This window comes from Vigna unguiculata, chromosome 7 (assembly GCF_004118075.2).
Source record: "Vigna unguiculata cultivar IT97K-499-35 chromosome 7, ASM411807v1, whole genome shotgun sequence".
Classification (NCBI taxonomy): domain Eukaryota; kingdom Viridiplantae; phylum Streptophyta; class Magnoliopsida; order Fabales; family Fabaceae; genus Vigna; species Vigna unguiculata.
In genome coordinates, this window is record NC_040285.1 from 13552963 (window position 1) to 13580345 (window position 27383).

At 33.9% G+C, this 27383-nt stretch overlaps 3 protein-coding genes across 6 annotated transcripts; 1 reads left to right on the plus strand and 2 right to left on the minus strand.

The window, feature by feature from the left end:
- The first annotated feature begins 8710 nt into the window (after positions 1-8710).
- Positions 8711-14191, plus strand: LOC114189576 (tetraspanin-18-like). 2 transcript variants are annotated; one of them, XM_028078182.1, is made up of 7 exons: positions 8711-9085; positions 9376-9475; positions 9791-9871; positions 9978-10082; positions 12360-12563; positions 13593-13641; positions 13745-14191. In XM_028078182.1, the coding sequence occupies exons 1-6, from the start codon at positions 8886-8888 to the stop codon at positions 13632-13634; spliced, it is 732 nt and encodes a 243-aa protein (XP_027933983.1). In that variant the 5' UTR covers positions 8711-8885; the 3' UTR covers positions 13635-13641; positions 13745-14191. The 2 variants fall into 2 exon arrangements, with proteins under 2 accessions (XP_027933983.1, XP_027933982.1); XM_028078181.1 differs by having other exon boundaries at positions 8712-9085; positions 13593-14127.
- A 3281-nt stretch (positions 14192-17472) lies between these two features.
- Positions 17473-22756, minus strand: LOC114191697. 3 transcript variants are annotated; one of them, XM_028081046.1, is made up of 4 exons: positions 22461-22756; positions 19415-21320; positions 18574-18730; positions 17473-18327 (listed from the first exon to the last, which is right to left on the minus strand). In XM_028081046.1, the coding sequence occupies exons 2-4, from the start codon at positions 21236-21238 to the stop codon at positions 17621-17623; spliced, it is 2688 nt and encodes an 895-aa protein (XP_027936847.1). In that variant the 5' UTR covers positions 21239-21320; positions 22461-22756; the 3' UTR covers positions 17473-17620. The 3 variants fall into 3 exon arrangements, with proteins under 3 accessions (XP_027936847.1, XP_027936845.1, XP_027936848.1); XM_028081044.1 differs by lacking the exon at positions 22461-22756 and adding an exon at positions 21556-22189; XM_028081047.1 differs by lacking the exon at positions 22461-22756 and adding an exon at positions 21477-21495.
- Positions 22757-22891: 135 nt separating this feature from the next.
- LOC114191698 lies at positions 22892-27142 on the minus strand. Its single transcript, XM_028081048.1, has 7 exons — positions 27016-27142; positions 26601-26738; positions 25546-25668; positions 25101-25184; positions 24767-24869; positions 24638-24695; positions 22892-24555 (listed from the first exon to the last, which is right to left on the minus strand). Exons 1-7 carry the CDS (start codon positions 27044-27046, stop codon positions 23149-23151), a joined length of 1944 nt encoding a protein of 647 aa, XP_027936849.1. The 5' UTR covers positions 27047-27142; the 3' UTR covers positions 22892-23148.
- Positions 27143-27383: the final 241 nt, after the last annotated feature.

Sequence of the window (27383 nt, forward strand, 5' to 3'; positions counted from 1 at the left end):
AGGAAAGGAGATTTGATGATATCCATGGTGATCAAAGCTGGAATGTGTGCTCTCCATGTAGTTACATCATTAAGAAAGTGTACTTATAGTTTGTAATTCATGTTGTAGACCTTAAAGCATTAATTAGATGTAGTTTGGTCTTTGTTGTGTTTTTAATCTGTTGAATGGTTTTTCAACAAGTTAAAATGTCTTTTTTAATCTGTTGAATGGTTTTTCAACAGGTTAAAAGGTTGGCTGCAGTAGTCTTAAACTGCAACAAATTCAATCAGTTGATTTAGTTTTTAATCGACTTATTTCACTTAAGTCAAGTGAAATCAATCGATTGATTTGAAAATCAACCTGTTGAATTTCGTAACAGTTTGACTATAAAAGTTGTGATTTTCGAAAGTGAGGTCTGTTGATCATTTTAGAGCACGATTTGGTTCTGGAAACGTGTGGAAACTCTCTCCTTCGTGATCATAGGTGTTGCAGCTGTTGAAGATTGATCTTGGATCAATTCTTGAAGTTTTAGGCTTGGTTTGAAGCTTGGAGAAAGTGGTTTGTGATAGGCAAGGTTGTGCTACCACTAAGGTTTGATCTTTCTCAAGCTTTGTGTGTGTGCCTGGTGGTTTTCCAGGTCTGCAAGAGGGTTCTTGCTGTGCTGGTGTGATTCTTGTGTGATTCAAGAGTCTTTTGTGGTGTTTTTGCATATTTTGGAAGTGTAAGGGTGGATTCTTTGTAAAACTTTTGAAATAGTGCAAAGTCAAGCTCAGGTTGCCTTGACAAACTGGATGTAGCTCAGGTTTGAGTGAACCAGTATAAAAATTCGTGGTGTCCTCTCTTATCTAACCTTTCTGTCTTGCCTTTTCATTTTAAAGTTTCAAGAACTTGTGTTTTAATCATCTTTTTCATGTTCTTGCATGTTTTCATAACATCTGAAGCATTGAGCATGTTTGTATAATCATTTGGAACTGATCTTGATCATTCTTGAGCATTGTTTCTGGTTTAAAATTTAAATTCACATTTCTGCATTTTTCCCAGTATTTCAGTCGACTGTTTTTCAGTTTCAATCGATTGATTATACCAGAACAGAATCTGTTTAGTAAAATCAATCTGTTAACTCTGTTTTTGATCGACTGAAAGTGTATAGTCCAATACTGTTTGCATCCTAACTTGGTGATCTATTTGATTCAATTAAAGGAGGTTTTTAGCTTGCAAAAATAGCCTAAAGTTTTAACTAGCCAATTCAACCCCCCTTCTTGGCTTTTCAACCATTTCAAAACTAACACTTTATGGTTAATGACTATATTTCTTATTACTATTTACTCTTGTGTCTCCCTTTTCTACCTATAAATATCACCTAGGTGCATAGGGAAAGACATAACAAAAACAACAAAGACACAACAAATACTAAAGTTTTCTCAAAAGTATTCTTCTTTTCTTCTCTATACTATCTCTTAAAATAATGGTGTTCATAAGGTTCAAAGATCCTTTGCTACACTCAATCGATCTGACGGGTTGTTGTATCTTGGGAGAGAAGCGTCTATGATTTTGTTGTGCCATGTGCAGTAGGGACGTGTTCTCTCTAAGGATAGCGCTATGCATGCCTCAACCTAGGCTTTCTCTATCCTTTTCTCATTTATTTTTTATCTCTTAATGTTATTATAATTGTTAGGTCTCTTATTAATATTCGTTGATTTATATATATATGTTTTAGTATTGTTATCGCTTTAATAATTATTATTATATTATTTCATATTTTTATTATTATTAGTATTATTTGAGTAATCATTTTCTAACACATTTATCTTTCTATAAGGGAGTTACCAACTGGTTGCGTGAAGATTGGTTTTTATTATAATTGAATAGTACATAAATTGTGATCCATCATCCTTTATATTTTGTAGGATTTCGATAACAATTTTCATTGGTCTTTAGGTGACACAAAATGAAAATGGTGATACAAAATCTCCACAGTCAAATATGCACACGAAGATCAACACAAGTGCAATAAATCAAAATTGAGTAAAATATATTAAATGTTGATCAAAATTTATGTACTAATAAACTAATAAAACATGATTACTCTTCTTAAATTGTCCAACCAAACAATTCAAAATTTAATTATTGTTAGTACAACCTTCATTACTTTTCGTAAAAAGTTCAAATTAACATAAAATAACATTTAAAGATCATTGTATTACAGAAATCAATGTATTAAATTTCAAACTACACACTAATGATCGCTCGATGAAACAATGTAAGATAAAAAACAATAAATAGTATTTATCGGGGGTTGAAAAACCTAGACTCAAAACCAACATGTTCAACAAAGCAAATATTTCCAATCTAACCTTGAATTTTGCATTCAATAAATTAAATATATCTAAATAATAAAATCAACCAAATATTTCTAAATCATAAATAATTTATAAATAACAAATATAAAAAAGAGCCAACTTACTTGGAATACTATGGTGGCACTAGGCTGGACAAAAGATAGTGGAGGAGACATTAGGTTGGAGCGAACTGAGCAATGACGACTTTGTTGGTTCAAACAGAACGACAAAATGTTGATTCAAAAAGAATAGTGAAATGAGCAGTGGTGTGAGTGACAACGAGTGTTGCTGGTGAACGAAGTGGCACATGGAAGACGCACCAGTGCAGTAAGGGCTTTTGGCCCTGATTATTTTTGATATTCTGCCTCAGTTCTAGAACTAGACATATTGGGACGAGGCCAAAAAGGGGTGACTTTTGGTCTTGGGTGTGAACCGAAGCCATAGAGTCACTTTTCTACTTCAGTTCTCTGAAAACCGAAGCCATATAATATTTTTTATGCTTCGATTTTGGTATGAACCGAAGCCATACTGTCAATTTTTTTTAATTAAACTAAAAATTCAAAGACCTTTTAGCCTCGGTTGTGGTTTGAACCGAGGCCATAGTGATGAAGGCGTGACCACCTCCTTAGAAGCTCCCTCAAGAAGGATCACTAGAAGCATGTCTAGAAGGGAGTCTTCTATTCCATCACCTTTATCTTTGTTTTGCATTACTTTGGTTTGAATTCCCTAAGTTGGTTTCTAGTTGACTTATTTTGGTTAACTTGTTGACTTTGATCCAAAGTTGACCTTTGACCAATATTAGATTAACTTAAACCAACATGCTAATCCTTGTTTGTCTTGTTTTGTAGGTAATTAAGAGAAAGTAGAGCATGGCTAGGTGGCACTTGGTGATTGGAGCACTTGGATGAAGTGGAAGAGAGAGGAAAGCAAAAAGCATAAAGCAAAAGCAAAAGTAGACATGTACCTTGTCTCCTTTTATCTTTGTGGTTTATGCCTTAGAAGGTCACTTGGTCTTCTTCCTCTTTTGGCCTAGAATCCTCATGGGAATGCCTCCACCAATCATCTCCCTTCACTTGGCCAAGACTCACTCTCACATTAGGTTTAGGGTTTGCTAGTTAATCCTTTTTCATGTTTTTGTATTTGCTAAAGGACCCCTATGAACTCCTATTTAAAGGGTGCTCCTTGTCTTGTAAAAGGGTTGATCATTTTGTTTCTAAACTATTGTGTTTCAACCATTAAATTTTCGTGAGCTTTCCTTCCTAGAAGTGAACTCACCTTTGCCTTATCTTGCTTGCAAGTGGCGGCACCATCACTCATCTCTAGGGCTTGGTTGGCTTAGATCCCCCCTATGAGTGGCGTGCTTCTTCCATGCTTCATCTTCTATGCTTTCCATTTTTAATGTTTCTTCTATCATTTTGGTTCTTTAAGTGTTGTTAATGTCGTGTGAGTTTAAGCTTGAATCCAACTCTCTTCTTCCTTTCATGAGCTTGAGAAATGAACCTTCACATCTAGATAGCTTGCTATCTTAATGTCCAGTGGGAATTTTCAAAAAGCTTTCTTAAATAACTTCACCATATTCATAACTCTAAAAGAAAACAAGATAATTCTTCATCACATAGACCCCTTTTTTGCCTCGGTTATGGTAAGAACCGAGGCCTAATGTACTATTTTTGTTAAATACATTTATTTGTTTTATGGTTATTCCCATATTTAAACCTGCATATTTTTTTTCAAAAGCCAACACAAACCATAACAAGATACTTTATGAAACATTCACAATCCAAATACATTTAAAAAACAATTGGAAAATCATCTACAATCCAAATAGATATTCTAATCAATATTATTGTACATCTGAATTAAAAATTTGGCACACATTATCCTACCAAACTTTATGGACTTCGTGGGAATTGGCGCATGACTTTTGAATATCTGCAAAATAAGACATTAACTTAAGTTAGTATATAGAAAGACAATATTGCAAAGTATCCGTTTTAGTTCAAATATATATTATTTTTTTTTAATACGAGCACGCACAATGGTTGTCATCCATTGCATTATATAATAATCACACTCATATGAGCCAGTTTGTTTATTACACTACATTATATCAACAACATTACAATTAATTAAGAAAGAAAATCAAATCAAACAATTATAAATATATGGATAGAAGTATCAAATTTGAAGGGAACACCATACAAGACATTTTGCCTTAGCCGTTGATCTCCCTAACAACATGTTATGTCCAACAATTGAACTATGATAAAGGGAATAAGTTAAGATACTTTTATATAACATGTCATATTGTCTTCTACGCCAACATCCTGTATCATGTCTTCCATATTGTCTTCTTCCACTCGCTCTTTCCGTCACTCTTCTCGTTGCTCTTCCATGGTGGAATTGACAACATGTTCAATTCGGGAAATAGTTGGAAAGTCTACTAATTCGCCGTGTCATGTCCATATTGTATAACTTCTAAGGAAACCATCACAATAAGATGTTCCCTAACTTGAGTTGCATTCAAATTTCTCCTATTCAAACAATTGACACAAGGACATCTAAACTTCACCTCATCATCACTTCTACCTTCATCACGTTGCGCAAATTGTATAAATTCTTCTACTTCGTTCTCATACTCAGTGCTGATGCGTGTAAATTAATCCAATCTCGATCCATACGTATATATACTGAAATTGTGTGAACAATTTTAGTAATCTTTAAATCAATGCTCACGTCGCTTGTGTAATCAATGTGTGACCCTATCCCATTCAAGAAGAATCACTTTCTTTATTTTGTTGGTACATATTACTTTTAAAAAACATATCTTAAATTTCACGAAATTTTGCCAATATTTCACATTGGTTTTCAGGATACACGAAATGAAAGTGATTATCAACCACAATCAAATATGCACCCGAAGATCAATACAAAACACAATAACAAATATTCATGAATTTTAAGATATGTATTTTAAAATATATATGCACTAATAAACTACCAGAAAGTGATTAATCTTCTTAAACTGTCCAACCAAACAATTCAAGATTCAATACATTTAACTTATTAGTATTGTATTCCCTTATATTAATTTTTTTTAAAAATATAACATTTTCAAAATGAAAACTCGGGGACAATACATAATTTTCGTATTGAATCTGAAACGGAAAACTAAGGTTAACTCACATTATAAGTTCATCAAAAAACATATTTAAGCAAATAATTAACCACAAATATAACATAAACTAATACATAACATATTAGAATTAGGAACCTAGGAGCGTGATAAGCAAATCACTGGGAGATGATATAATGCAACGAAACAAAAGCACAAGAGACGACGAATCACAGTAAATCACGTTTTCAAGAGCTCCAAGAGATAACATAAAACACAAGAGAGGGTCAAAAATAGCAGAAAAAACCAAAAACAATAAAAAATCTCAATATAATGCAAAACAATAACCCAATTTGTAAAAGAGCATCCGAAACAAAAAAAGGGAACGCGTGAACTTACCCCTTACGAGAAATGGAGGCACGACAGTGGCCGGAAATGGGGAAGAATGCACCGCAGCGAATCGTCGGAGCAGTGGCCGCAGAGGAGTTCGCCGGAATAGCAGCACCGTGGTGGTCGTCGTTTCCGAGAGAGAGAGAAGAGGGAACGAAGTGCAACGGGGAAGAAGAAGAACAGTGAAATGGTTTGTGATTTTGTGCCCTAAGTAAAGGATATGGCCTCGATTCTATTTTTAATGAGGCATAAAACTCTTTTGGCACCGGTTTCCTTGACACCCGAGACCAAACATGAAATGATCAGTGGCATTTTTGAAAATTTAGCCAAGTTTTTGGCTTTGACACCAATTTTTTGTGAACCGAAACATAAATTATTTTTGACTTCAGATGAATAATAAACCAAGGCATAAAAATTTGCAGGAATTGTAAAAATATCATCGTGCCATTATATGTTTCGATTCCTAAACAAACCAAAGCATGTAAAGACGAGTTAAAAACATTATTCACTCGTGATGGTGATGAACGACACTATATCGCTATTTGACGAACGAATAAGCGGAAGGGAACAGGAGAAGGTGGAGACAAACAACGTCCGACGATTAACAACGAAAAGGAAGATCAAAAAATGGCTTTGATAAACGTTATTATTTAGTGTCGTGGTAAGCAATTTTGTACTAGTGTAATTAACCCTATAGTTTTTAGTATATTTACATAAACTCGTTTAGAAAATAAACATTTGTTTTTCGGAAGTAACTTTCTTTCTACTTCTTATAAAAGCATATGAGATTTTATTTTAAGATATTTCAAATTTAAGATTTGAATTCCTTTAGAATTTTTTAATATTTATATAAAAGTCACTTAAAATTAAATAAGTTTTTCTTAGGACAAACATACGGATCAAGTATTAAGTCCGAGATGAAAAATGAAAGTTAAATTTTTCCAATTATCATAATTTTTTCTGCAAACTCGTTTAAATCAGCAAACAAAACTTAAAAAACCATAGTTTAATATTTTATTTTTATTTTCCTTTAATAAATTTATTTATGTAAAAGCATCATGCCTAGCCTGAATTTACATAAAACAAACCATAATCTAATTTTATAAACGTAAGTACACACTATATGAAGGGTTGATGCGAAGCATGTAAAACTTGTTTTTGACTCTTGCATGCAATCTACCAATCCTAAATTTTTTAAGTTAGTCAACAAACCAAGATTTAACAAATATTTAATATATCCGGTTTAAAATGTTCATACACGATTAACTTTGTTTACTTCCTTAATTTCAAGCTCAATTGTAATTGTATTTCGTACCAATTCAAATTTCCCAAATCTGTGTTCCTTATTAATTAAGGTATCATGCTTTGCCGTAAATGCACGCCTCCTATGAAATACAAACACTTTTAACTCCTACCTAATAAATCATTGCCACTCTTTTAATGTAAAAACAAATGTACTCTTATTTCTCACTTGGATCACACTTTCATCTAATAAACTACCCAACATGTCTCATTAGAGTAGATACTACCACAAGTTCATGAACTCCTTTTCTCAATTATTTAACTAAGTTTTATCTCTTTTATAGATTAATATATTTTTTATTGTTTTTTTATATTATATGTTCAAAACATTTTTCTATATTTATGTAAATATTTTATCACTTGAATTTGTTGTTATCAAGATGACGTGATTATTATTTTTGTTTACATGTCTCCAATTTATCAATTTATCAATTAATTTCTATTGTTTATATAACTTTGTTTAATTCATTTTTTTGAGAAGAACGAGTTGATGAATAGTTTAAGTGTGTTTGTTCTGAGGTAAGTACGCGAAAGTGTTGCGTTGGTTTCAAGGAATTTGTGGTGATTTACGAAAATAGAAAGAGAATTGAATGGTTAAAGGGTTCTCTTGTTATGCTGAAGACAGAAGCGATAATTGTCAACTGTTGAATCGTGGTTTGACATTTTTACCCTTCTTTTCAATTTTACAATGAGCTCATTTGTTGAGTCATGCCAATAAGACATGATTTTTTTTTGGTTGTAAGATAATCCAAATTGAAAGCTGAAGAGAGCATTTCTCGCAACGAAGAAGAATCCATTCCTAATGATGCAAAATGGCCTCTACACTCTAATACATTGTATTTTTCACAGGTCACTTTTTAGTTGTGTTGGCAACCACAAATAAACGTGCAATAATAATAATAATAATAATTTTATTTAACTTAATAACTCATTTATAGTTTACTTTAACTTAATTTCTACCAAATTTTAATTTTAATTTAATTTAATTTCATCTATTTTAATTATTTTTATTTTAAATAAATAATAACTGACATCTCTTTTAATATAATGTACATTAATTGTATTTTATTTTAAATTATTTTTATGATTAAGGTAAAATATAATTTTTTTTATTTTTATCAATTAAAATATTTTTTTAATTTGTGAAACTCAACATAAATAACATCTTTCATAAACTTTTACTTTAAATATTTTTATTTCTCATAACTTTTTTAATCCAAACGATCTCTAAAGAATATTAAAAGGAAAATAAGTTAACTTATGAATTAGAATTAAATAAACAGAATTAACCATCATACCATTTTATTTTTTGGTATAAATTATAGAGGAATTTATTTTAATATTTAACAAAACATATTTTTTAATAAGAAATAAATTAACAGTAGTTAAATTTATGAGACTTTAAATGTATAAACTTATTCTCAGGAAAACTTGTACAAATCTATGACAGAAAAGAATGTCTGCAGAGGGGGATGGGATTGTAATTCGGTTCTTACTAGTTGATTGAAAAATAAATATATAAAATTTATAAAACTCCCTGTTTCGTTATATACATATATATATTAGTTGATATATTATATATGTAGATGAAGAAAATAAGAAAAAGAAATAAAGAGTAGGAAATAGTGAGGCAAGGTGTGGAGGAGGAGGAGATCTGCGAATGTATTGTGGTGGTTGTCGGAGTTCCCAATAAACAAATTCAGTGAAAATCTTGAAATCAGCTTACGAAGGGAAATAACAAAGGAACCCTAATAAATACGATGCGTTTCAATACCTGTCACGTTTCGCTCGCTTTCCTTCTCAAATTCCTCAATTTCCTTCAATCCTTCGTTGGCATTTCCATTTTGCTCTATTCCATATGGATGTTCAACGAATGGGAGCATCGTCTTCCTCCTCCTCCTCTCCCTCACGCTTTCGATTTCTATTTAAATCTCTATTCCATCGTTCTCCCCGCTCCATGGTACCACTAATCTTTTTCATTCTCACTGTTTATGCTAATTAATCAACCTTTTCTCATTCGCATGCTTCAACTCTATTATTACACTAAATGCTATCAACTACTTTCACCTTGGGAATTAATACTCAATACTTTCTTAAAGGAAAATTCATCTTTTCGTTATTATTTTTTTTATTGTTTTTTATTTTATTTTAACTATGATGAGATTACTACAGGTGTATGAAATGCTTAGGTTTAGATTTAGACGGTTATTTGCTTTTGTTCGTTTCTAATGCTGAACTCTTTTTTTGCAGGTTTATCTACGCTTTCTTGGGAGTGGGAATTTTGGTGTTATGCATTTCTTTCTTGGGTTGCATTGCAGCTGAAATGATTAATGGTTGCTGCTTGTGTTTTGTATCCCACTCAAATTTTGAATGTTTATTTTTGTAAAGAAGGTTGCGTGCTCAAGTTTTTAAATTGCGGTCGCATTTTTGGGTCACTGTTTTGACGTGCTTTTTCATGTTGTGGGAAATTATAGACTAGGTGGCCGAAACCACCGTTGGGGACTGTTTTTCAAAACTTGTTTGTTGAGTATCTATTGAGCTTTATAGGAGTAGAGTAAACTTGTGTTGAATCCTTTAAAGTAGTAGCTTTTACTCTGCTTTTTTTGATTTCAAATGTTGAAAGTTATTTTTGCTTTTCACTCCTTGACCCTTTGGAAAATTCTAGTACACTCTACTCATCGCGGTGCTTCTTCTCCTGGAAGCTTCTCTGGTGGGATTCATTGCACTTGATAGTGATTGGGAGAAGGTTCTTACTTTCTTCCTCCCCTACGTTATTTATGGACATAGTTGCACTAGTTCGCTCGCGTTTGTGTTCCTCTTTTGAGGTCTATAGTTAATTATTGTCTTTGCAGGATATTCCACTTGATCCAACCGGTCGACTTGACGAGCTTCGAATTTTCATCGAAGATAATATAGATATCTGTACTTGGGTTGGCATTACTGTTCTCGCGGTTCAGGTATTTTCTTTACTGTTGCTGTTTTGGTGTTAGTATCTGGTTTTTTTTCTTCTTCATCTCTCATTGGTAAATGAATTATAGTCTACTAGACCATTTTTTAGAGTTCAAGCTTGTTCATGTTGATGTTCAACAAAATGCTTTTGTTATATATTATCTGAAGTTGATGTTTCTTTATTAGCACTTTTAAACTTTTGGAATCGTCTGTAACTTGTATCATTTAGGGGTCAGTCTTCTTTTTCTCAAGCATCTAAACATTTATTCAACTATCTTAAGTTGTTATTTTTAGTTCATGAACTTCAATTGTATAAGGAATTGGACATATATATTAATTCAGCTCTGTCTTAAGGTTATCTTTTACTCTGTTCACTAGATTCATGGATGGAGTCGGAGGTGTAATTAACTTTGTAGAACACTACACTATACAATGCAGTCACTGTAGTCTCTGGTTAATTTGGTTTCAGTAATTATATGTAACAAAAGTTCATAATAGGAAAAAGAAGTTGTGTTGAATTTGGTTTTAGACTTTGAATTATTGCTATTTTCCTGACTATATATTAGTATTATATCCTCCAAACTATTGCTTTGCTTATTTGGTTGCATTCTAAAGTTCTGTCGGTTAATTTTTTGCGGTAACCTAACATGTCCTTTGAAATTCTTGAATTACTCATTATGTATTAATGTTGAAGATTCCAAAATAAGGTAATGAAAATTCCCATTTCCATAACATGCATATTTTAGCTGAAAAGTCTATTTTCTTAATGCTTTTTTCAAATTTAAGATAAAAATAACCTAATTCAAACATGCACCTCTAGTTATTTGTCAATTTCCATTCGAGATCATTCTGATAGGTGGCCATTTATTTTATTTTCATACAAGAATATTTATTGTGCAAACATTTTTTGCACTGGTCCTCACAAGATTGAACGCTCAATTGATAGTTTGATATAGTACTGATTGTAGGACCAAAGATTGAACGCTCAATTGATAGTTTGATATAGTACTGATTGTATATATAAGACTCTTTTAACTGCTTTATAAGAATTAAGGAATTTGGTCAGTTTAGTGGTGGTATTAAATTTTGTCAGCAACTTGTAAAACCAACTGGTTCCAATTTCTTAATCTCTTATTACCTAACTAATAAATGCATCTATGCTTCGGGGTATTTTTGTACAAAAAAAAAGAAAGCAACAAACAATATAGAGGGAGGGAGTCTTGTAAAAAAGACATAGATAAGCTTCCCAACAGGTTTTTATTAAAAGAATCATTGGTAGTATTGGTGAGTATGAGAGAGGGTGATGAAATTTATGAGTTCTTTCTATACTATACTAGCATTTACAGCAGAACATTAATTTGCTTCCTTTATCTCATAACATGATTTGCTTTCTTAAGTTAATACACACTTCTTAAGAAAATTATTCATTGCACTAAATACCACTGATTGCTGTTATATATAACCTTTTTTGGACAAAATAAATCCTTATTAAATGTAGTTGTCAATCTACTTATGTATTTAGGTGATGTGAGATACCTATTATAAGAGGGTGTTGTTGAAAAATAATTTATGTTTTCTTAGTTTTTTAAAATGAAAAATAATTTGAGATATAAAAAAGCTCATATATGTGATAGCGGGAGTAATAAACAAAAATAATTGTGTTATTATTTTATTTCAATTATTTATATTTTAAACTAAGCTACTGCAATTTATAAACAGAATTAAACATGATTTGTTGTTATGATGACCTTTTTACCCTAAATAAGAAATACTAGTTATTAAACAAAGAGAGTAAAGTAATGAAGCATCCAATGACCATCTTAGAGATCTTCCTAACATGCTTTCTTCTACCTACAAAATTTGTTTATCCTTTACCTCTTGTTGTCCCTACCTTAGTTGGGCTTGAGACAGTAACTTCTTTTTTATTTTAGATTTTAATGCTCTGCTGACAGATACTGAAAGCGTTCGGAAGCAGAGCCTGGTATAAATATGCTGAGCTTTTTAATTCATTAAGGTTGAAACAGGAAAAGTGGACAAAATTCTACCCCAAACTGTGTCTAGCATACTTCATGTCTGTGTTTTACATGTTAAAGACAACCTGAGATTTCTATAATCATTGGTTTACATTTCTAGCATTTTGCTTGTATCCTCATCAAAATAGTATCAATAAAAATCTAACAATCCATATAACAAACATGCTGGATAATGTAAAGTATTCTCTGTATTTTCTTTTATTCCATTCCTCCCCTACTGCTTTTGCTCATTTTTCTTGCTGTCAACCTCAGGCATTGGCTCTACTACTGGCATTAATTCTGCGAGCCACCGTATCTACCCGGGGAACTGATTTTGATTATGAGGATGAATGTGATGTTAGGGGTAGAACTTGGGAACCCCTACTAAATCCTCAATCTGGCCAACCATCTGGCTCTGGCAAAGTTGATAATAGAGGAAATCACTCGGATATTTGGAGCTCACGGATGAGAGAAAAGGTACGCTGGTCTTGAAGTCTTAACCTTAATTTCTTCGATAACCTTTAATGGAATTGAGTCTTTCAGTGATAGGAAATATAATGTGATTTGTCAAGAGTTTGTTAAAAAGCTTTTATTTTATCATCAACTATCAACTAAAACTTCCATTGTTTTTTTCTGTTTATCTTTTTCCATTGGTACATATTATTTAATTTCGGTATTAGCATATAGTATTTTGGTTTTAGATTTATAATTTTATTATTCTATTTTGCTTGGATGCTAACTCTGGTTGGAAAAATTACGTTTTCAGTAGTCTGTTGTCATTGCATGAAATTATTTTTATTTATACTGTTTGAAACAGAAAGGATATGTAACTGTGTTGCACAAATATGTTGCCCGAATACGGAAATGGGTACGGATACCGACACGAAGATACGGCTTAATTGAAAAATTATAGGACACGGAACATGATGTGTATATATATGTTAAGTTTGAAATTGTCAATTTACACATTGTCAACTAACACAAAAGTGGATATAATCTATCTATCTAATATCCAATATGCGAAAAATAGTGATAGTATAAGATTTGTTCCTTATTTTAATCGTCAAAATCATGTCAAAGATAAAAAAATATCTTTCAAATTGGATATAGCGTGTCCTACAAGTATCATACAAGTATTGGCGTCTGATACATATCGGAGTATCATACTAAATTTTCCTTTCTAGTTTTGTCTGGGTTTAGAAACTTGAGGCATTTGTGTTTATTACACAGGCTCAAGATCAACGGTTTCTTCAATCTAAGCATGTGGTTCTTAGGATAAAGATTGATAAATTTATGGTTTTCCAACTTGTTTTTGAGACTTCCAAAACGCTTGTTTGTCGATCATTTAGTGAATTTATATGTAGTAGTCTCTGTTCTTCTCTCCGTATTTAGTTTGATACATAGGTATGTCTACAATTCATGTAATCAAATTACTGTTGTGCATGCCTGTTATTGAAGTGTCTCTTAACATAAGTAATGCAGGAATTACTATTTCATGTTTTGCAGTACGGATTGAACCATGGTGATAAGAGCACCTACCAACCATGAATTTCAGGCAATCACCGCTACTAGACATGAAGCAATTCAATGATGTGTCGACATTTGCGTACATACGTGTATATCTTTGGTTCTAATGTTGTACTTTCATTTGATTTCAGGAAAAATTATGATGTAAGCAAAATATAGTGGTGGTGGTATATGTGTTGTAAAACCAAACCAGCTATCGATTGAAGTTTAAAAGTGTCTTGTACTTAAATAGCGTAGCATAAGAGAAAAAATAATAACAAAGCTACATTACAAAGGACCCGATGTAAGCACCTTCCTCATGGCTCTACTGATAGTGCAGTCTGCATCACAGAACATTAGTTGACATTGCTCAATGGCCACGCATACAGCTATATACGTTGGATATGGTGCACGTGAAGCATACGTCTCTCATGTGTCTGGCATTCATTTTTTTTTTCCTTAAAAAACAAATATCATACTTTTGTATGAAATTTGAAAAAGCAGAATTGGTGGGTAAATATTGACTCAACATCAAGTGAAACCGGAGGGTAAATTTTCAGTATCTTATGTACGCTTTATTTAAGAAGTTAATTTTAGAATATGAAAAATGCTAGTTATATAGGTATATGATGATTTTAATAAAATGGGAATAATTTTTCAGTGTGAAGATTTCAGTAAACCAGGGCAGTTTGAATTCACATGACTATGGTGGTTATATGTTTCTCGATGGTAAAATGTTGTCCCATTATTATTATTAGCACTTGATTTGAACTATTTTGTTTCACATTAGATAGTTTTTATTTATTCCTTTATTTATTGATTTCCAGATACAAGGAAGTGTAGCTAATATTATATATTATATTCTTCTGTTGGATGTATTAGAAATTATCCATGTGACCATTTCTGACTGCTACACGACGATGTTGATTATTGGATTAGCTGAGATCGTGTGTTAGTATTTTGGCTTAGTAGATCATGACAACCTTTGTTGCATATGTTCCTCGAGAGAACTGCAGATTTCATTTTATTTTTAGAAAAGGGAAGAATAAACAAAAGCATACACTTCTACTCTGCACAGTACGTTTCGCAACACTCTTTCTCCTCTGTTTCTGTTTTTATAGAAAATGACAAGTTATGAGAGATTGTACTCTCCCAAACTGCAGTCACTGATCTATTCTTAATAATTTTGGAAGCTCGCCTCGTGGAACGTGGTCCACGGTGCTGTCACGGGACTTGAACAGTGATTCAATTTTTAAGTTTTAGATACCATAATTTGTTCTCTACTTTGGTTAGAAATTTCACATCGAATGGTCAATGGGGACAACCTTTTATCCATTGGAAAAAAATGTGTCTTTTTCCCTTGTTCTACTTTAAGGCTTCAGCACGATTCAGATTGCAAATATTAGTACCTCTCATCGCTCTTGGGTCATGGTTAATGTAAGAATCTTTCAACGATTTAGGCAGGCAAATAAACCCAGTTGACCACATCTTTTTGGAGGATGAAAACTTTAAGAGGGAATGATGATCCAGTCCAAAGCAGGAAAATTTTCGGAGCTCGGAGTAACAAAAGGTTACAATGACCACCTCTATCTTTGGATATTATTATTTTAAAGGGTTTTTATTGATTATGGCTGAGTTAGCACTTGTTTCTTGGCTTAAAAAAATTGTAATACTTTTATCCGTGAAAGAATTATTTGCAAGCATCCGAAGCGTTTATTTCTTGGACCACAAAATTAGTCGACACTCCATGTGTGGTAAGAGAATCTGAGTCGGTCTGCGACAAAAAAAGAGTGAACATATATGATTCTGAATTAAACTAGTTAAAATTCTAATTATCTTCCAACTAGTTAAAAAATGAGAGGATTGCATGAACTGGTTTAGAGAAGGGAAATATAAAATGTTCTGATCAATGTTTTATTTAATAGTTCTTTATAAGAAGTCATCGTGTGCCGGGATTGTGATTCCAATTAATCCACGCTTCAACATGGTCTAATGGGAGCCAGCAACATGGGTTAAAGGACTACAGACTGTGATTTCTATGGATGCATAATTCATCAATTATACCAACTGTACTGATGGTACTGTTAAATTATAGCGTCCCAGTTATGGCTAAACCAGTACTAACACGGACAGATAGTGACTCGTGAGTTGTGTGTCAATATTATATTTTGTTCCGATCCCAGATAACCCGTTCAGTGCTAATATTTGCCTAAATGCAAGGATAAGTCTACTTGTTCAAATAGGTCATGTTATATTAGACTCTCAATACGGATAACCTTGTTCTGTTAGATTTGACTCGTCACGGATTGACCATTTAGTAAGTCAATCCAATCCGAGTTACTTATTAGTGAATCAAAAAAATTCGAACTATGGATTGATGGATTAAGCGGATTGACTCACTAGCTCATTTAATTAAAAAAAAATACAATTTGTTTTTCTTCAATCTCAAAAAAACTAAATTATAATTCTTATTAAAATCTAAATAAACCTCAATAGAATCCAAATGCAATCCAAAAGAATGTTAAACTCCAACTACAAACCAAAATCACAAAAATACCAATGTGTTAACTAAAAAAAACAACCTAACCCGACCCAAATACAAAGTCTAACGTAATAAAAAACACTTGTGATCCTTTATTTGCAGGTTGGTGAGGCAACCGGGCTCACCACGGGTTCAACTCGGGTGAGCTGGATTCTATGTGGGTCGGGTAAAAAATTAGCCAAATTAAAATTTGTATAAAAATTTCAACCTAACCTAGCCCGAACCCGTGGTGGGCCGGGTTGACTCACGGGTTCCAACCCATTTTGACAACTCAATGTTATACGTCAGTGTTAATATTTGTCTAAGTGCAAGGATAAACCTACATGCTCAAATAGTCTGTGTTATACGTCAATGCTAATATTTGTCTAACTACAAGGACAAGTCTACATGTTTAAATAGCATGTGTTGTACATGAGTGCAAATATTTGCCTAAGTGCAAGGACAAGTCTATGTGCTCAAATAGCCTATGCCATACCTTAGTGCTAATATTTTCCTAAGTGCAAAGTACAACCTTCGTGCTGAGATTAATGTTTTTCGACATGATATTGATATCTCGTACCAATAGTCGTGCTAACATTGCCTTTGTGCAAATAGATCTTCGCTCTAGGTGATCGATAAGTCGAAACTTGTATTCGTCCATAATTCAAGTATTTTTAGGTTCTTCGCTTTGAAGGCTTGAGCCTTCTTGATAGCAACTCTGAAGAAAGGCTAGAAAAGGTGTGGATCTCCATCTTTAGGAAGATTGTGTGGTAATCTAAGTTCTGGTCAACTTGTATTAGACTGTGCTTTATTACATGTGGTCATTTCCTCCGTTCTTGTTCCTTTTCAAAGGTACTTGAATCTTAAGTCGTGATCATGTCTAACCTCCCCATTATAGTGATCGATTCCATGTTTTCCTTGAATTTCTTCGATTCTAAGCTTTATCTCTCCAGAAAGAGAATGCACACCTTTACTTAAAAGAGAACTTAAAAGAGCTAACACACTTTACTTTAAGGTTGAGCTCGAAACTTTGGTAGTATTTACACGAATACAAAAAGTTAATAATATTTAGGTTTAAATATTGGACCCGAAGCCCACTTAAAATAAAAAAAAAAAAAAAACCTAATAACAGTGTTACTAGTGGAGAATAACTACCTCTATTGCTATAAAAAAAAAAAACCCTTTACACTATCACTAAAAGAGATATAAATGTTTTTGGCCTAAGCTCATTTCAGATTTAGCATGAACGTGTGTGTGTATATATATATATATATATATATATATTATATTTATTCATGTTCTTTGTAACTACCGTAGTTCTTCACACTTTTTTTTCAGGTAATTAAGTTCCAAGTCATCAATGTCAAATAACTACAACTTTATTGGTACGATAGAATTTAATAAATTGGGTAAGTAGGGCAGTGTGGATGATCGAATGCAATGATAATAAAGTTACAATAATACTTATTTAATATGAAAATTAAAAGCAGAAAGGATGAAGAGGGACTCAGTCCCTGCTTGTAAAATCAACCACTGCATTCTCCACAAGCTCTTGAATCAAGTCCCCCTCTATCTCCTTTCCCAAAACCTCTATCTCCAATTCCATAAGCTCAACCCACCCTATCTGCACAATCTCTTTTCTGACAACATTTTCTACTACCAGGCTGTTGCTGTCCCACTCACACCTCACCCCACTTGCCATTAATTCCTTTATTTTGGCCACAATGTGGTCCACCAACAAGGTAGATTCCGGTGCACTCTCTTGGACTAGGACCCTACACTGCTTTCCACTGCCCTTTAGGCCCTTTTCTGACCCAAAACCAACAAGTTCCAATAGTGCAGCATTGATATAATCAAACACAAGTTTATGATTTGATCTCATCTTCCTTCTTCTGCCCTCATGCATTGGCTCAGACTCTTTCTCATTTAGATTGATGTATAATGTGTCCCTCAATGATGGGTCCAATGGGCTTTCAAGGGAATACCATCTGGAGTAAAACGAGTCATATTGTTTCTGGTCATCAAGTCCAGCTGCTGATAGTAGGTTGTGGACCAAGAGAAGCCACTCTTTTTCCTCTACCTTGGAGTCCAAGGAAGGAACCATTAGGGGTTTTAATACTTCTGCAGAAGAATCATCCCATGATAGGGTCCTAGCTATTGATTCTATAGGTGGTGATTTGTCAATTAAATTGGACTTCAGTTCCACCTGTGATCCTATACATGCACAAGTGACACTCAAGTAATAATAAAAATAGTAATTTAAGATTTAAGACATTGTTTATATCTACTCTTACATTATAAATCTGAATCCTTATTTAAATGGAAGTGTTTTTAAAAGCTATTCTTCAGGTTCAGGTAATGACAAACAATTACAATTATTAAGATAAGGTACATATATTTATTTATATGAAATAAGAACTAGAGTTAATAAAGAAAGCAGAAAGGCTTAAAAATTATTACCTGGTTGATCATTCTTCATACGGTCCAAGGACTCATGAGATACATTATTGTTATCATCTTCAAATGGAGGTTGTAATACTGAGAATGGACTAGGCTGATCTGGGCTTTCACTTGAATTAATCTCTAGCATCATGGATCCTGCCACTGTCAATCCAGGCTGTGAAAACAAACAAATAAAGGATTTCACATGTTTATATACAGTGTGGCATTCAATTTATCGTATGCTATAATCTCATCGACATGAGAGGTTGTGGTCTAGGCTTACTAAGAAAAGTTATTTTCACTGATTATCCACAAATACCCAAACATTTTAATGACAATAATTTCGGTTTTCCATTTCATTTATTTCATCATTCCAATGCATATGAATACCAACCATATTTAAGAGGAAAATTAGTTTTGCGCGCACAGAACTTGAAACCATACTACTCATTCAATTCCCTCATCGTGCTGCAACATTCAGCCTAGTGTCAAAAATATCTGGTAGCGTGAGAATTTTAAAGGAATTAATAATTTCATTAGTTGGGAAGACAAGGCGCAAAAATTCCTGTGGATCATAAAAGGGGTCTCTATATTATAATTAAGGACTGCTTTTTTGGTGTTTCCCCCAAGGCCGTAATAAATAAAGGTTAAAACAACAATAAACACTCAAGTGCACAAACAGAAATGAATGTTAATTCGGTTTATTTGGTGTACATTTCCTTTCTGTGGTCTTTACTTTTCATTGCACTATATTATCCTAGAAAATTCCTGATATATCCAAAATATCCATTGGCAAAATAAAATTTGCATTATGAAACAAAAAAAATGACGAAATTAGCAGAATAATAGCAGCCATTACCTCTAGTGTAATCATGTCTTCTTCTTGTCTGTTAGAAACTGAATTTGTGGAAGTTTTCTCTGATGATTCACATAGAGCTACAAGAGAAAACTCTTCAAAACTATCCACATTGATGATTTGAGACTCATCATCCCTAAGGACTTCAGGTGCATATGCTGGAAGAACTGATGCTTGAGTGACAATAGGAGCGGGTTGGGATGCATCTTTAGATTGAGGTGAACTTGGCTTTTCCTTGATTGATTTCTTACTCTTTGAGAACAAGAGACTGGCTACTTTTTCTTTAAACGTTGATCTCTTCTTTGACTTTATCTGTGCCCTGGAGGCTTGTGATTTGCCAGTTTTTGGATCAGCAACTTGAACTGTGAGCTCAGTTTCATTGACAGTAGAGGATGCAGGCACAGAATTTGACCTGGGAAGATTTTTAGGAGAGCCCTCAATGCTTATTTCTGCATTGAAAGAATGACTGCAAGAAACAGATTTTCCGGGTTCTTTGTCCTCTTTAATACTCTCAACCACAGATGTTACAGATTTCTTCATGTGGGTAAGAGAAAGCATCTCACCCAAGGTAGAGTTTCTCCTCACATTCATTTGTTCTTGAGGACCCTTATTATCTGATGCCATCATAGTCCATCTTTCAGAAAGTCTTTTCTTTGCCTCTCTGCACACTGATGACTCAGGAGAGCAAGGTATGCGACCTAAGGACATTGTAGAATAAGGACTGCTACAGCCATTGATGTAATTGTAATCCCATGAAAGCCTTGGCAACGGTGACATTGACATAGCTTCCAAATCACTGAAATTTGCTGATGCATACTCGTGATATGATTTGTTGAACGAACTCTCATCATCAGAATAGCCATTGGAAAACACTGAAGAATAATGTGGAGTTTTATCCTTTTGATAGCTCCTCAGACCCTTATGCATTTGCTGTGTCATCTCTTTTGCCACTCTAATGGATTCTATTGCATCGTCATATTCAGGTCCCTGATGGCAATTACCACTTTTCAGATTTAGTGATGATGTTGTTATTGGAGAAACCGCATCCTTTTGATCAGGTGTCCTCCCAGGGCTAGGTTTCAGCAACACAATTCGAGTGGTTCGTACTGGAGATTCATCAACTTTCTGACTATCTGGAGAGTTTCCAGAATTCTTGTTCTCCCAGCCAGATGCTTGATCAACATTTGGTGATTTCTTAGTTAGTCTATTGTTCCTTTTCTCCTTTCTGGCTGGTTTGTCATTGTCATCCATCTTCAAAGGTTTAATAAGAGTAATGCGCTTTGTATCAGTACGTGGACTTGAGTAAAATTCATAAACATTTTGAGAATCCAGTAACCTCATTAAGAGATCACTGTTGGAGCTTAGAACTTCCAAGGCATCTTTAAATTGTTTAGATTGACGCATTCTCTCATCGGTTGACAGATGTTTTGCTTCTATGAATTTCTGACGAATGAGAGCCATTCTTTTCCCATCAACATCTTCACTCCATCTTCCTCTATCAGGTACCTTGCCACTTCCATGATTCGCTCTCTCAGATTGCTGCCATATTTCATACATATCTCTGTAAGCAAACTGTTCTGTGTTTGGGTGAACTTCATGAAGCATTTCCCTATCCATAAACCTATCTTCCTGCTGCCAATGCCTGAATGGGAAGCCTACAGGACCATGCATTTGTTGAGGATAAGCACTTCTGTAGCTTCTTTCCATAGAAAAACTAGGCTCTCCCCTTGGAAGGGTTTCAAGCCCCATTAGTTTTGCTACAACATTTGGTAGGTAGTGCTTGGAATCTTTCTGTTTGGACATTTCTTTGTCTATGAGCATCTGCATTTTAATGGGTGCTCCATTTACTTTTGTGACTTATCCTCTATCCCATCACCACAATCTGATTGACTTGTTGAAAGAGACGAAGCTGCAAGACAAATAGCCAGAATATTTGGTGATGCATGTGAATAATATAATAGCAGAGAAACACTTCAATTACAGAAATCCTAAGTGCAACCATTTCACACAACTTGGAAAGAAAAAGAAACTATTGACAATTTACAGAAATCTCCATATAGATCACCAGGAAAGGGAGATATAACTGTATATCAAAGAAGAAAAAATGATGGGCAAGGTGCGGAGATGTGGGTTTGATGTCCTACCTCTTATTCTGTCTCTCCTTTGCGTAGTTCTGTCCTATATACTCCATCCACACCCTTTGCAAAACGCTCTCATCAAACTACTAGTGATTTAATTATCTCATTTAGTACAAATAATTTCTTTACTTGTTTTCACTGAAATTTGAATGACATGATCAAATGAGCAAGTTTGGGACAAAATTAACCAGTCTAACAAAACAGGCAAGTAGTTACATCTATATAGGCAAATAACTAAGAAATCCCAACGTAATAAAAATCATTGATTCTTCCAAATCTTGGCCAGTTAAAGTTTGTAAGGAAAGATAACATAAACATTAAATGTGTCATCAATTGAGGTATAGAATAAAATCACTTGAAAAAAAAAAAAATTATGGATCAACTTTATAAGGTCAGGTACTTGACTTAATAGCAGGGAAATCATTGAGATGTTATCTTCATATTTTAAAAAATGAGTGATTATGAAATAGATGTATCACACGGAAAGGAGATCATCTTAAAAGGCGTTGCTTTAAAGGAGTAAAATAACAGGGCAGGCAAACAAACAATAGAACGGGAGAAAAAGCCATATCTGTTGAGGCCACAAAATTTTCCACATTCTGTTAGTTTGACTTCTAATAATGATTTATTTGATCTCACCTTTAATGCGACAGAGGGTACACAAAACTCAGGAATTTATAGGGGAGTGAAAACAAAACATTTGTATCATAGGGTGACTTTAATCTTGGGTAAAAAAAAAGAATACTGAACAGGTCAGATATCGTTTTCTATTTATGAGTGACGTACAAGTTGCACATGCAACTGAAAATGACTCTTTATTAGAATAGCAAACAAAACAAAACATAATATAAATCTCACTTATGATGTGGACTTTATGTAAAATTGGAAGAGCAAACGAGAAGAGTATCTACCTTTTTCATGTGCCATACTCTCACACGGTGCCGTGAGGCGTGTGGTTCGGAGACTTTGATGTAGGCCTTCACCAACACCATACATAGAGCAGAAGAGCGTAACCAAATTGAAATCTGGAGTGGCATGAAGACCACTCCAAAGAATACAAGAGAAAGAAGTTAGAGATAATTTTGCATTCAAGTTTGTGGTTTGCTTAACGTGAAGATTGTACAAATGGTTACCAGAGTAACTCGTAATCTTTTTGATAAAGGCAAGTAAGTCGGTTATAAATGTTAGTTGCACAAATTTGTTACACTCTTTTAATAATTTTAACATACGTATTCGTGAAATTCAGTTCTTGATGTTTAGCGTTACAGATATGATAAATGCCAAAAAATCGTACTACTTTTTCTGGTGAATCACGGGAAAGTTCTTTGGAATTTTACAGTCACTTTAGATATTTGTACAATTAAAAGTATAGACACGGTTCCTTTAATGCTCCCAATTATCAAAGATCCAGCAAAGTAACAACACTAATTTCCACCAAAAGGTGACGTTTGATAGACGCGTCTTTTTGTAAACACATGGCGTAACAGTCCGAAATTAATCAGAAACATGTGCAGGGTAATGTTTGATCAAACATTCTGGAGTGTTAGACTCTAATGGAGCAGCTTCTGCGTTTGCTCTTGATCATTGGCATGGTCAATGTCATCCAAAGGAAATGGGCAAGGACATATGGTGAAAAGAAGAGTTATATATTTCAACCAAGCTTTTCCTAAAATGATAAAGCATTTCCTCGTGATTTTCACCATCCATTTCTGGCTCGTCATTATCATTAATTTGAAAGAGAGAAGGCATACTTACCCTTTGTGGCAATTGTAAAGTTCTTGAACTTGAACTTTGGTAATTTAAATGGGAACTAGTTAGAGATAAGCTCCTCTGACATTCATCTAGTGAAGATGGAAGCCATGTTTCCAGATTAGGATGATGATGGTAGGCCCTGGAATCTGTCCTTCCAACCCAATGCTTGTATGGTGAAAGGAACATGCTGTCTTGATCACATGACGTGTCATTCTTGCGATTTTCATGAACATTAAAGTAGTGCTTACTGTGTGACAGAGCCAATGCTGTATGGTTAAAATTTGTGTCCATGTCTTCATAAACATAGCTTCCAAACTTGACTTCTTGATATCTTAAGAAACCAGAATCCAATATTGAACTGAAGTTCTGTGATTTGTCTAGTAGTGAGGATGAGGGACTAATGTGGTATTTATCTAATGTATTATGTAATGTCTGCTCTTCACGGTGGCCTAAAATTGATAATTCAGAGGCCATATTTGGCTTTGTATGCATGTAAGTGATAGGTAAATTTGTCGCATTTGCAGTGTAGTCAAAATCTTTTTCCATAAGAGGAATCGATTCTTTCTCTAGTATTCCCAGCTCTTTGAAATGATTAAATGTAAAGATTTCAAGATCTTGGTTATTACTCAGAAACTCTCGGGTTGCATCACTCTTGTCAATGAAACTTGGAGCTCCACCAAAATTGCTTCTTGCTTCTGTCATACTGAGCAGAGGTTGAAAGTTGAGTGGATAAGGTTGAAAGTCGGCATGAGGGTTAATCTTCTCAACTGATCGCAGATAAACAGGAGACAGAAAATGATCACTGAAGGATGAACTTGATTCAAGTTCAACAGGTTTCCTCTTAGGTATTTGATGGTGTTCTGTAAATTGACCATCTAACTCCCGAGAATCATGCAACCCATATCTGGTAGCATTTGCTGCTTCGTTAAGCAAAGGTTCAGGAATTACATCGCCCTTGGTTGCGACACCGAAACTTTGAGTTGCACTTCGTTTGCACTCAGGTTCCGTTGTTTGAGGCGGAAAATTGTGAGAATCATAGGTTGGAAACTTCGAGTGCAGATTAAATCTCCCATCTAGTCTGAGAAAGGAAGGAGACAACACATGATCTCTGATGTATGGGCTTGATTCAAGTCCAAGAAGTTTCTTTTTAGGTATCTGATTTTGCTCCTTAAATTGATCATCTGACTTTCGAGAATCAGGTAAATCATATATTGTACCATTCGCTTCTTTTCCTGGATGTGTATCCTCATATTTCTGGCACAGAAAATCATTTTTGATAAGGGAATGCAGGTCACTGGATAGATTTATAGAATGAGAAATGGCTAAAAAACCATACATTTTCTTCAGTGCTTATAGGGAACAGCCGACTAAGGAGCATGGAAATAATATCGTGCCTGAAAAATGCCCATTATATTCATGATAAAGGGAAAGGACAATTAATATCAATATCGAATCTGTGCCTAACCCTTTTGAACAGAGCTTCTCTGGGTCTGTAAACAAGGCATCTGCGGCACTCAGTCGTAATTTTTGTCTCTTTCTAGCAAAAACTTCTCCATGCGCATGCTGATCTGAAGTATTGACACAGTAATTGTTTTACAAAAGCTGTCAGCACATTCTGAAATATGAGAGGTAAATTGCACGTCTTCAGTTAAATTACATGCATTTTTTTTACAGTAATAAATTTGACCATCCGAACATTTACAAATCAGTGGCACCGAATAAATGTTCAAACTGTCCTATGCATTATTTTACCCCGCAAATACCTTGTAACCAAGGAATCCAAATAAAGAAAATCAAACCTTCATGTGAAAATATTCGCTGGGATTTGAATTTGTCACTATAATCTCGGGAGTCTTTTGGCGTGTTGCTGATGCAGTACAAGCCTGCGTTACCATCGGTTAAAAGATTTTCGGATACAGATTGTTGCTTAGCAGGGAATTAAAAAATGAAATTATTGCGGGAGAAAAAAGCATTCCCAACATTTCAACATTTTGGAGTACATAATCGCCAATTAGAGAAAAATATAAATGCCACATTATACTAACTTAACAAGCAAATAAGAGTGCAGAGCAGTAGATATCGATACCATGAGAAGAAATAAGCATAAGTTTCCAGAACGAGGAACATTTCCTTACAAATGGGAAGTATCTCCTTTCCTAACTATCGCGATTGTGAACACCATGATCCTACATATCAGTGTATCTCTGCAGCTAGAATGTCGTGGAATTTTCCTCTAATACGCACCTGATTTATACCAAGCTTTTACAGAAGGTGAGAAACATGAGTCTGTCCTTACAGTTGATACATGATCAATGATCCTTGAAGAATTGTCGCAATTACTTCCTATCCTGGCATCACCCATCTTCTCTGCATATACATAAAATATTTAGATACACTTTTAATCTCTATAGATTATTGAAGTTTTAGTTATAGTTCCTCTAAAATTTGAGTTTTAGTTGATGTGCCTTGTCACTGTTTAGTGAAGCATCATTGTTTAACAGATCAATAACAATGACAGGGATCGAAGGCACTAATTTCGAAAAGCTACAGGAACCTAAAACCTAAATCCCAATTTTAGAGAGATTAAAACTAAAATTTAGTACATCAAATAAGAACCAAGATGTACTTTGAATCTTAAATAAACGCGATGACTATTCTATTGTGACAGAAGATGGCACATGTATGTGTCTCCGTCTTCAAACCAAGGGGAAATGTTCAACTTTCAGAGTGATAAAGGAAATGAAATCAATGTCTTATACATAAGAAACTCCCCAACTTAATTATATTAAGATGGCTTTAATACAAGGAACAATTTGACATTGATAAGAAAAGTTATAGGGGAATAAAAAATTCTCATGTTTTAAGAGTACTTTTTGAGAAAAAAAATCCTAATAATGCTTATTTATAAATAAGCAGGAATAAAACTTTTCTACCTTTACAGACGTGATAAACCTTTCACATTAATTCTACATAAAACCATTAAACATTTTCATCATAAACGACCGCAAATATATCATTCTGCCAAAGTTATAACAATAACAAAATCCATTTTATAATTTTTTTCTGAAAATTCTATGAATAAATAATACCTCCGTCTTGTATACGCATTTTACACTGTTAAGTCATGTAAAATAAATTTATTGAATTTTACAACATGTTCATCTAAACTCACTTTGAAAACGATTTCTGATTACTCCACATATTCTGAAAAACATATTAAACTTAAATTATATTCCTAAGAATCTGTCTAAACTAAAATGAACATAAGGCAAATTTATTATCTTTGAAATTCAACCAACCTCTGGAATAGTCCGTGGATTCTGGCTTCTTAGATGATTGGCGAGATTCCTTTTGTAGTGGACGTATACGAAATCCCTCACTTGCATCCTTCTTCAATTTCTTAAAGAAAGCAAACTCAGAAGTTTTTGGATCTGTTCCTGCACTTGCATTCCAAATCCTAGTTAAACGCAAAAGTAAAACAAATAAAACAAAACGAAGTTATTTCATTCTAACTACTATTATAACAATGTGCAAGCTAAGATGAAATAGTAAACTCCAATATCGTAGACTTTTGTAGAACACAGAACCATGAAAATGTGGAGCAAAACGCATCGTTCGTAGCGAACAAATCGTTAGGTATTGATTGCAATCATAAAGGTTATTCGAAACTTAATAACGAAAATTCGAAAATGTGAAAAGGAAGAAGAAAGAAACCTTTGGTTTGAGAAATTTTCCTTTTATTCATTGCAATGCTCAACCAATCGCACGCTCTGCAACACAATCGCTAGTGAGAAGAAGAAACACGGAACGGGACACTGGATTTGGCGCCAAACGGCACGTGAGTCACAGTTCCGCATGTGTGTAACATTCTTTTTATACGTAGAAATTATCTATAGGATTTGACGAGTTTACAACAACTGATACGTATTTAAACAAAAGCATTTCCTCGTTTTACCTGGACAAATAATTTTCCAAATTCAGCACCAGGGAATAAATTGTGGTTTGATTTCATTTTAATTTATTATCAGGACGTATTTGTAACAGTATTAAATAATTTCTTTTAATTCAGTCACCTCACTTCT